We start from the raw sequence: 12,073 nt of genomic DNA, 5'->3' as shown, positions 1-12,073 counted from the left end.
TTTGCCATTTTCATAAACTGATCTCTCTCTCTCTCTCTCTATATATATATATATATATATATATATATATATATATATATATATATATATATATAAAGTTGCAATATGCAAAGAGTAACCAAAGCCAAACTACAAATACCATCCTTTCTCTCTTTCTCTATGAACAGAGCAACACATTAACCATCCAGCAGATGGTGCCATTGTGCTATGTGTTTTGCTTTTCAATTAGACAGTTGTATAAGATAATATTATAGTTCTTGTTTTTCTTAATAATTATCTGCTGATAAGATTTCACTTTGACCCCTGTCCTGGAGAGACAGAAAGAGAAGAAATATCTCCAAAGTGAGAGAAAATCACCTCTAAGCTTGCCATACATTAATCTTTTTTTGTTTTTTTTGTTTAACCAGCGGGTTGAAGGGGGAAAAAAAAAAAAAAAGACCTGATCCCCCACCCACACACTTAATGTGGATGAGGGAATCACTCATGCTGTGCTATTGTGTTCTGAATGTGGGGAGCCTCCCCACCGTTAGAACATACTGATCAGTGTTGCTACCTATAGCCGGCGGCACTGATTGTTCAAGAAACACCTGACAGGCTGGTTGTATAGAAGTTGATGTACAACCAAATATATGTAAAAGTGCTGCGCATTCAATTACTACTGTGAGAAAAACAAATTTATGATAACTGTGACCCAAAAAAAATTTGAGATGAATATATAAATGCCAATTAATACCTTTTAATGTGCATAAAATCTGTGTTATATGCTGCACTCTATTGATATTCAGTAAACCATTCAATTCTATAAAATAAAACATAAATAGATTCCCATATGTAGAAAGTAGTGATGTTTAGCGCCGGTTCACACTACCGCGACGCTACTTCGGGTGGCGACCTCCGAGGTCGCGGTGCCAGCAGCGCGCCGCGACCTCGGAGCGGCTGCGACAGACTTCATAACATTGAAGTCTATGGCGGTCGCCTCCTGGTCGCCCCAAAGAAGCTCCGGACCCTTTTTCTAGGTCGGAGCGACTTGTGTTGCTCCTATTAGAACGAGTCCGCAGCTTCCCTATGGGAGGCGACCCGCGGCAACCTGTGAGGCGACCAGGTCGCCTCACAGGTCGCCCTAATGTGAACCGAGGCTTAGAAATATAACTGCATAACAGCTTCACTCTGTTCGCATCATAAATATAATATTTATAGTGTGCTGATATTAAAATATAAAGCAAACAAATATAGCAAAAAAATATAAAGCAAAAAAATCCAAATGTGTGTCTGAGTCTGTGATTGTGGTGAATTTCAATCACCAGTGTTTTATTAACACTTGAATAGATGATCCGTGGCTGCAGTGCTGTGAAACTGTTTGTCTGATGATTTGCCTTCCCTCTTATGGCTCCCCTTATGGGTATATGCTTACCTTGTGGGATATGATCCTGCGCTCAGCTTTAATCAATACCAGCCTGGACTTCCACTATGTAGCCCTTAATTATTTCTTCCAGAGTGTGAGTTCCCAGTCAGCAGGTAGTGTGCTCAGCCATTCACATGGGGAAAGATATAGGAAGGTCCATGGTGCAAATAACGTTTGTATAAAAATATTTATTTAAAAAGATAAAAAAACACTCACATAGTACTGGTGCTACAGCGCACCAGTCTGTACAAGCAAAATCCAGAGTAATGGGCTTGTGAATAATTGGTTTAGGCTCGGTTCACACTATTGCGATGCGGGAAGGCTGCAAATTCGCAGCCTGTTCCCGCATCGCACACGCACCCCCGGCAGTTCACACTGCCATATGCGATCCGCTGGGGGTGTCAATGTAATCTTAACGACACCCCCAGTTTGATCGCATATCGCAGTGCGATCGTGCAGTTCGCACAGGATCGGATCGCACAAGTGTGAACCGCTGTGCGATCCGATCCTGATGCGGCAGCAAAAATGCAGCAAAAATGCCTCCTGTGCGTCTTTGCTGCGGGCTACAAACTGTATGGCTAAACTCGCACCGCACAGCTGATCGCATGTCATGTCGGAGCAGTGCGCTCCGACATGACATGCGAACCCGGCACACGCAGTAGTGTGAACCGGGGCTGAAAGATGCCTCTCTTGCTACATGTATCAATATTCTTCTCGCTGGATGATACTGTGTTCACCAATAATAGCCTGGCCCCTCCCCTACGCGTGAGGGCTCCGGGACTGCGTGCCTTCCTCAGGGAGATCTACAACCAGCTGCCCGTACATGGTTCAAAATTCGGCTGAACCAGCTGATTTTTGATTGATGTATGGTCGCCTTTAGTTTTTAACACTAGAACAGGTTTCCCCCCATGGAAGATTCAAAGTCAATTCCTGTTCTAGTGTGTAACGCTCCTGCGTTTTTATTGTAAGCTGGATTTGCAGCTGCAGAATCTCCACTCAGTAGTCATGTAGAGATGTGTTGGAATACCAGATCCAACTCTCCAGACTCATCACTGTGGGCCTGTCTGCTTCAACATACAGATATACACACACTCAATAAGATGTTTCTAGAGTGATAGGATGTATATGATAGTATGGAGGTGATGTGCTGAAGGGACAGGTGTGAGCAGTGACAGTAATGGTAAGCACTTGATAGTAATGTTCAGGAGAGTAGTAGATGGTAATAGGTAGAATGCAGATAGGTTAGTAATCATGTATGGTAACAGGTGGTAAGGACAGCAGATGACATATACAGGATAGACTAACCCAGTGCAAGGATAGATGGTAGTAGACTCAAGAGCTAGCAATCTATGTAACAGTGCAGATGGTAGAATTAGTATGCAGAGATAGTAATAGTCCTTAATGTGCAGAAGATGATAGTGTAAGTTAGTTATGGAGGATTCCCCTGTGGGGTACTTATCACTAGTAAGGTTTAGTAAGTAGAGGGGTCCAGTATTGAAGGAGTGATCCGGTAGCGAGATACGGGATCAGTAGCGAGGTTCCGGTCTGTTCCAGGTAAAGGCAAATAGCTGGAGGTTCCGACAGCAAGACAAGGCTTGTAAGCATGTAGGCACACATTGAACGAACAACGTGAGAGAGAATGCCGGCGATTGAAATAGCCGCTCAGCGATGACGTCATCCGTCTTAAAGGTGTATGCGTTCCACCTAACTAGAAAGGTGGGACGCAATGTTGAAAGGAAAATGATAAATAAGGGTACCAAAGGTACCAGAATCTTACAGTACCCCCCCCTTAAGGCCGGCTCCGGAAGGCCTATAGCACTGGTTTCTCCGGGTATTTCGAGTGAAACCTTCGTATAAGCCTAGGTGCGTGAACATCAGAGGTATCCAACCAGGTGTCGTCTTGGGGTCCATAGTTCTTCCATCTTATGAGATATTGGAGTCTTCCTCTGTGGATACGAGAATCCAGAATCTCCTTAATCTCATATTCTTCTCCGCCTTCAACTTGCACTGGAGGTGGAGGCAAGATGGTAGGCCTTATTCCTTGGTTAGGAACATGTGGCTTCAGTAGCGACACATGAAAGATGGGATGTATTTTGAGATCTGCCGGTAAGGTGAGTTGCACTGCAGCTTTTCCAATGAGTTTCTTAATTGGGAAGGGTCCCAGAAATAAAGGTCTAAGCTTTTTGCTAGGGATCTTTAATCTTAAATTTTTTGTCAATAGCCAAACGAGGTCCCCAATAGCATATTGCGGAGAAGGTCTTCTACGAAGGTCGTAGTACCTTTTTTGTTGACTATGAGCGTGTGAGATGGTGGTATTAAGTAAACCCAGAGAGTCTTTTATTTGGGTAAGATAATCCGAGGCTACTGGGTTACTTGATGGTAGGATGCGTGGTGGAAGAAGTGTGGCATGAAACCCATAGTTCAAGTAGAACGGACTTTGCTTAGTAGTACTGTGGGTTGCGTTGTTATAAGCAAATTCCGCCAGAGGGAGGAGGTCCATCCAATCATCCTGTAGGTATGATGTGTAGCAATGCAGATATTGTTCTATACATTGGTTGACTCTTTCAGTCTGTCCGTTGGTCTGAGGGTGGTAGGGAGAAGTGAGCTTTCGCTCAATCCGTAGTATTTGACATAGAGCTTGCCAAAATTTGGAGATGAACTGTGAACCACGGTCGGATAAAAGAGTCTTTGGAATTCCATGTAACTTGAACACATGTTTCAAGGTAGTCTGCGAATAGCAATGAAATGTGCCATCTTTGTCAGATGGTCCACTGACACTAGAATGGTATTAAATCCTTTGGAAGGTGGTAGTTCTACTATAAAGTCTAAGGACACAACTTCCCATAGGACCTGGGGTATTGGTAGACTGCAGAGTAGACCAGATGGTTTTGTAGTGTCAATTTTGGACCTTGCACAGATGTCACATGAAGAAACAAATTTTTGTACAGACGTCTTCATATCAGGCCACCAGAACTGCCTGGTAAGCAAATTAAGGGTTTTCGTCATACCCATATGTCCTGCCATGGGCGCATCATGTGATAATTCCAAGATCTTGGTGCGCATAGTAGGGGGTATGTAGAGTTTATCGTGGTAATAGAGGAAGCCTTCTGCATCAGTACTTAGTTGTGGTGGAGGTGAATCCAATCCTATACTGTGCAAAATCTCTTCCTTCAGGGAACGAACAACACCAATAATACGTTCATAGGGTATTATAGGAATAGAAGGGATTTCGGCGCAGTTATCTTCGGTTAATCGTGATAGCGCATCCGCTTTTTTATTTTTGTCTGCAGGCGTGTAGGTCACTAGGAAGTTGAATCTTAGGAAGAATAATGACCATCGTACCTGCCGGTGGGAAAGAGTTTTGTTAGTCTGGAGGTATTGAAGGTTTTTATGATCTGTATATATGAGTATTGGTAATTGGGTACCTTCAAGTAGATGTCGCCAATTCTCCAGTGCCAGTTTTATGGCAAGCAACTCCTTTTCACCCACTGGGTAATTCACCTCTGGGCTGCTTAGTGATTTTGAGAAGAAGGCAACTGGGTGGAGTGGTGAAGTATTTGTTGGTCGTTGGGAGAGAACTGCTCCTACTGCCATATTTGACGCATCTACCTCCAGAATATATTGGAGGGATGGGTCTGGATGGCGTAGTATGGGAGCAGAAGTAAAGCTTGATTTTAACAAGCGGAAAGCTCCATTTGCTTCTTCTGACCATTTGAATGGTTTCTTTATACTTGTAAGTTGTGTGAGAGGTCTCACAATAGCAGAGAAGTTCTTGAGGAACTTCCTATAGAAGTTTGAAAATCCAAGGAATCGCTGTAATGCCTTACGAGTTGTTGGTATAGGCCAATCCAGAATACAGGATATCTTGCTCATATCCATCTTGATTCCGGTTTTGGATATGATGTATCCTAGGAATAATATTTCTTCTTTATGAAATAGGCATTTTTTTAATTTCACGTATAGATTGTGTGCGAGTAATCTGGATAACACAAGTCTTACATGTTTTATATGTTCAGACAGAGATCGAGAATAGATAAGTATATCGTCCAGATATACCACAACACAGACATCAAGTAAGTCTCTAAAGATGTCGTTTATGAACCTTTGAAAAGCTGCGGGAGCATTACACAACCCAAATGGCATCACAAGGTATTCGAATAATCCGTATCTGGTTCTGAATGCTGTTTTCCACTCATCTCCGTCACGGATTCGGATTAGGTTGTATGCCCCTTTTAGGTCCAATTTAGAGAAGTAAGTAGCCCCACTCACTTGTTCAATGAGTTCAGGGATGAGCGGTAAAGGATAGCGATCCTTTATTGTAATGGTATTTAATTGCCTATAATCGATAATAGGCCTAAGACTTAAATCCTTATTGCGGACAAAGAAAAGTCCTGCAGCTGTGGAAGAAGTAGAGGGTCTGATGAACCCTTTTGTCAAATTCTCATCCAAGTATTCCTTGAGATGAGAGAGTTCATCCTGTGAAAGAGGATAAACATGACGAAAGGCAATTTGCTGTTAGGGAGTAGATCGATAGTGCAATCATAATCCCTATGGGGAGGCAACACTTGAGCATTTTTCTCAAGGAATACTTCGGACAGATCCTGATAGCATAGTGGTGCAATCTCGTCTGACACCACAGACAGGATCTTTCCATAAGATGGGAGGTTACACGTAATCTCACAATAGTGAGAAAGGAAAGTTAAAGTCCGTCTTTTCCAATCTATGATTGGTTGATGTGTGTGTAACCAGGGGAGTCCCAAAATAATGGGAAAATGGGGTGAAGATAATATATATTTAAAGGAGATGGTCTCCATATGAGACTCGTTAGCAGTGACGAGGAGTGCTTGTGTCTGATTGGTGATTGGACCAGAAGATAGCGGGATACCGTTAATGAAACTAACAGAAACAGGTTTAGGTTTTGAAATAATAGGTATTTTATTTAAGGTAACAAAACGTGTATCGATATAGTTCCCACAAGATCCTGTGTCGATCATAGCCTTGGTGGTAATCCTAGTCTGGTCCCACTGTAATGTTAAATGAACAAAGAGATAGGGTTTAGAAAAGGAAGTCGTTAATTCTCCTAGCAAGACATGTGAACACTCACCCTCTTTTTTGCGGACAAGGGGACAGACGCTTATCGAATGATCCGGGGATGCGCAGTACATGCAGAGATTACTGGATCTTCTCCTGGCTCGTTCAGTAGTTGATAAAGGTGGGCGTATGGTTCCTACCTCCATAGGAGTAGGGTCAACGGCCGAAATCCGAGAAGGACTAGACAATGGCATTCCCATTTTTTCAGCCTTTCTTTCTCGCAGTTGCCTGTCAATGTTGATACTGAGTTGTATTAAGGCATCCAAAGTGCCAGGTAAATCCGCTCGGGCGAGCTCGTCTTTAACGGCTTCTGACAACCCGAGTCTGAACTGAGTTCGCAGAGATGTATCATTCCACCCTGAATCAAGGGTCCATCTTTTGAACTCTGCTACAAAGTCTTCTACAGGTCTCCTTCCTTGTTTTAAAGCCCTCAATTGGATATCAGCAGTACTCTGCCTATTGGGGTCATCATATAAACTAGCGAGTCCCGCTAGGAATAAAAGATAGGAGTTGAGAAGCTGATCATTTTTCTCAAAGAGAGAGTCTGCCCAGGCCCGTGGATCACCCGTTAAGTATGAAATGACGGTACAGACTTTAATTTGATCAGTGGGGTATGTACGAGGTTTTAGCAAAAAAAGCAATTGACATGCGTTTTTGAATTCACGAAATTTTTTCCGATCACCGGTAAACACTAGAGGAGGGTTTATTTTGGGTTCAGGGGGCTGAGCAGCAGTAAGCTGGGAAAGATGGGTTACCTGCTGTCTCAGAGTCTGATTGTCTTCTTTTACTTCAGTAAGAGCAAGTATTAATGCATTTACTTGTTGTGTTAATTGTGTCACTTGAGTGGGTAATTCTGCTGAATCCATTTTTTTATGGTTCGTTCAATCTGTAACGCTCCTGCGTTTTTATTGTAAGCTGGATTTGCAGCTGCAGAATCTCCACTCAGTAGTCATGTAGAGATGTGTTGGAATACCAGATCCAACTCTCCAGACTCATCACTGTGGGCCTGTCTGCTTCAGCATACAGATATACACACACTCAATAAGATGTTTCTGGAGTGATAGGATGTATATGATAGTATGGAGGTGATGTGCTGAAGGGACAGGTGTGAGCAGTGACAGTAATGGTAAGCACTTGATAGTAATGTTCAGGAGAGTAGTAGATGGTAATAGGTAGAATGCAGATAGGTTAGTAATCATGTATGGTAACAGGTGGTAAGGACAGCAGATGACATATACAGGATAGACTAACCCAGTGCAAGGATAGATGGTAGTAGACTCAAGAGCTAGCAATCTATGTAACAGTGCAGATGGTAGAATTAGTATGCAGAGATAGTAATAGTCCTTAATGTGCAGAAGATGATAGTGTAAGTTAGTTATGGAGGATTCCCCTGTGGGGTACTTATCACTAGTAAGGTTTAGTAAGTAGAGGGGTCCAGTATTGAAGGAGTGATCCGGTAGCGAGATACGGGATCAGTAGCGAGGTTCCGGTCTGTTTCAGGTAAAGGCAAATAGCTGGAGGTTCCGACAGCAAGACAAGGCTTGTAAGCATGTAGGCACACATTGAACGAACAACGTGAGAGAGAATGCCGGCGATTGAAATAGCCGCTCAGCGGCGCTCAGCGATGACGTCATCCGTCTTAAAGGTGTATGCGTTCCACCTAACTAGAAAGGTGGGACGCAATGTTGAAAGGAAAATGATAAATAAGGGTACCAAAGGTACCAGAATCTTACATAGTGACAGCTTTAACCACTTACTGCAAACCGACGTAGCTCTATGTCGGCTGCAAGAAGTGGCTGTACTGGGGTGATGCCTACAGCTAGAGGCATCATTTCGGTACCATTTTTTAGATCCAGCGGTCGGCTTTCAGGTGGAAATGGCAATGTGGCTCGAGAGCCGCTCGATCATTACCCCAGCGAGCGGGAGGGGACGACTCCCCCCACCTCCCCCTGCCTTCTGCCTTCTGCAGCTCTGCGCTGGTCTCCTGTCCCACCGGGAGACCCAAGCAACCAGCTGGCACCTCCGCCAGATGGTTGGAGTCCTGATAAAAGCCGGATTCGGCTTAGATTGGGTCTCCGAGGATGTAACCCGGGGGCATCCATGACGTCACGTCCAGGTTACTCGGCTGCTAAAGGCGCCGAATTTAAAAAGTGACTGTATTCAAAAATGAAGTTTTCAGCATATTGAATAAATACATTGAAGTGCAGTGGAGGGGTCTGGGGTCTTTTAGACCCCCAATCCCTCCATAAAGAGTACCTTTCACTGCCTATTGCTGTCACATGGGATGTTTACATTGCTTGTGACAGCAATAAAAGTGATCAGTTTTTTTTTTTTAAAACCTGTACTAAAATGTAAAAAATAAATAAAATAAATAGGAAAAAAAAAAGTTTTAACCGCCCCCGTTGCTGTGAGCTCGCGCACGAAAAAAGTGTATACGGAAAACGCGCCCGCAAATGAAATCACTGTTCAAACCACACATGTGAGGTATCGTCATGATCACCAGAGTGAGAGCAATAATAAAAAAAAAAAAAAGAGCTACTCTGTAACTCTAAACTGGTAACCGTTAGAAATTTTTAAAGCATCGCCTTTGGAGATTTTCATTGACCGTAGTTTGTCACCATTCCGCGGGTGTGCGCAATTTTAAACCGTAACATGTTAGGTATCTATTTACTTGGTGTGACATCATCTTTCACAATATACAAAAATGGGCTAACTTTACTGTTTAGTTTTTTTTAAATGCAGTGAAATATAATTTTTCAAATACTGCATGACATAAAATATTGCAACGACCGCCATTTTATTCTCCAGAGTCTTTGCTAAAAAAAAAATATATATGTATATATATAATGTTTGGGGGGGGGGTTTAATAATTTTCTAGAAATAAATACTGATTTTAACTTGTAAACAACATGTGTCAGAAATGTGCTTGATCCTTAAGTGGTTAGAAAATGTGATGCCAAAGGGAAATGGAAATGGAAACAATGGAACTAGATAATCATTTCCACAAAAAAAAAAAAAAAAAAGAGGAGAATTGGAAAAACAATCAAAAAAGTAAATTTATTTCAGATTAAGTTCAGTTTCCATCCCCAGAAAATAACCGACTGCTGTGTTGAGGACTAATTTGCCAGAAATAGTTTTTTTCTTTGAGGATTGTAAATGTTTTTGAATAAAAAAAAAAAAAGAAAGTGATCTTTTCCAGTCTTGTTGAAATTGGGTGAAATTGAGAACATACATTTCCTAGTGCTGCTTTATAAAAAGATAAAAACTCCCAGATATTGAACTTCCAAAGAAAAGTAAAAATATAGCCATTTCCACCTTTATCAATTGGCCCCTAAGTCCTCTGCTTCATGTCAACTAGAATATAAGGTACGGAGAGGTGAACAAGCTCCTAGCATACTGTCATTTCTCTCCCACAGCTTCAGTCTTCTTCCAGCCCAGAGGATCACATGGAAATCGCAGACATGGAGAACTCCAATCACTCCAAGGTGGAAAAGAAGGAGGAACAGGGAGGAGGTCATGGAGGAGGACACGGGGAGCATGGAGAAGAGGTACATGTCCCAGGATGGTGATGGATAGATTGGATATTACAGTAAATGTTCCCATATCTCTGTATTATTATTATTATACAGGATTTATATAGCGCCAACAGTTTGCGCAGTGCTTTACAATATAAAGAGAGACAATACAGCAACAATACAATTCAATACAAGAGGGTTAGGAGGGCCCTGCTCTTGCGAGCTTACAATCTAATAGGGAGAGGCTGGTGAACCAAAAAGTAGTAACTGCGAGCGATGAACTGATGAGGGAAGTAGAAGATTTGGTTGTTAGCTTAAGGTAGGATAGGCCTCCCTGAAGAGATGAGTTTTCAGGGATCGCCTTAAAGTGGACAGAGTAGGAGATTCCAGAGAGTGGGAGAGGCTCCAGAGAAGTCCTGGAGAACAGCATGGGAGGAGGAGACAAGGGAGCGAGAGAGCAGGAGGTCTTGAGAGCAGCAAAGAGGAAGGTTTGGGTGATATTTGGAGATACGATTGGTGATGTAGCTCGGGGCAGAGTTTCAAATGACTTTGTATGTTATCATTTTGAATTTTATTAGTTGTGCAATGGGAAGCCAGTGGAGGAATGGGAAGAGAGGGGTGGCGGACACTAAATGGTTGGTAAGGTGGTGTCTGGCAGCAGCATTCATGATAGACTGAAAAGGGGATAGCTTGCAGAGAGGTAGGCCAATGAGGAGGAAGTTACAATAGTCAAGGAGAAGAGATAACAAGGGAGTGAATAAGTTGCTTAGTGGTTTCAATGGTTAGAAAGTGTGTTTTTTGGAGATTTTACGAAGGGCGAAACCTGCAATGAGGGGAGGGACTGATGGTTGTATTATTGATCTTGATAGAGAAGTCAGGGGAGAGGCCACGGGCCAGAGGAAAAAGCTGAGGTTTAAAAGGTGACAAAAACACTGAAAGAAGTTTGTATTATCGTTACAAAGTTTTTGTGTACAAAAGAATTACTAATTTTAAAAGTATATCAAATATAATTACAGTTATTATTATTGCTATTATTATTATTATTTCTACTATAAATTGCCAATAGCCCTATATCCCAACTAGCATAGAGCAATACCACATCCCAACAATTACTATAATCAAAAAAGGGGGACAACAAAAGTGGATCCAGGATTTTGTGGTACCAAATAGTACAACAACTTAATAGGTATACAAATTTTACAAATCTTTATTAGTTGTTAACCATTAAAATTAATTATAAAAAGCATAGAAAAATAGTTTTTTTTAGCTGTGAACAGGGATCTGATCACGCTGGCTACCACAGTGGATTTCCCTGAATGTTTCAGGGTATTAATTTTGGATTAACTTTCTTTGCCTTGGAACAAACTTTCTTGTGAACACTATATGAATCACAGGAAGCCCACTTTGATAGAACCTTCCATATGTGGCTTAGCAAATCTCACCCAGACACAGTATGAATCAGGCAGCCTACTTTGATAGCGCCTTCCATATGTGGCTTAGCATGTCGCACCCAGACACACTGGAGGTTCACATATCCTTTGTGCTTTGCCTTGCCTTATTAAAAAACACTGTGTGTATGCTTAACACTGGATTAAGAAATCCATTTTTGGGGCTATGTAACCCCCTGAGGAAGACTTACAAGTAGAAACACGTTGGGGTTCCTCAACTGAAGCACTTACGGAACAGTGTTTGTCATTCATAACATACATTGTTATATGGGGGTGTTTCCATGCTAAAAAAAAACTCTTTTTCTATGCTTTTTATAAATAATTTTAATGATTAACAACTAAATGTTTTTATTATACAAGATTTATATAGCGCCGACAGTTTGCGCATTGTTTCACAACTAGAGGGTAGACAGTACTACTACAATACACTTTAATACAGTAGGCAGAGGGCCCTGCACATTGGAGCTTACAATCTAAGAGCTCATAAAGATTTGTATCCTTTTTTATACCTATTAGGTTGTTGTACTATTTGGTACCATAAAAGCTCAGCTCCCCTTTTGTTGTCCTCCTTTTTTTATTATTATTACTACTATACCTATAACTTTTATCCAAAACAA

At 41.9% G+C, this 12,073-nt stretch overlaps 1 protein-coding gene across 1 annotated transcript in view; it reads left to right on the top strand.

The window, feature by feature from the left end:
* ATP6V0A4 (ATPase H+ transporting V0 subunit a4) overlaps positions 1–12,073 on the top strand; it is a 59,855-nt gene that overhangs the window by 31,363 nt on the left and 16,419 nt on the right. Inside the window, exon 17 of the mRNA XM_082255255.1 lies at positions 9,910–10,041. Coding sequence (XP_082111381.1) covers positions 9,910–10,041 — 132 coding nt within the window. The remainder of the gene's footprint in view (positions 1–9,909; positions 10,042–12,073) is intronic.

Source organism: Pelophylax lessonae, assembly GCF_965119305.1.
Source record: "Pelophylax lessonae genome assembly, chromosome: 4".
NCBI lineage: Eukaryota > Metazoa > Chordata > Amphibia > Anura > Ranidae > Pelophylax > Pelophylax lessonae.
The sequence above is the reverse complement of the archived record's forward strand: the minus strand, read 5'-3'. Positions and strand labels throughout refer to the sequence as shown.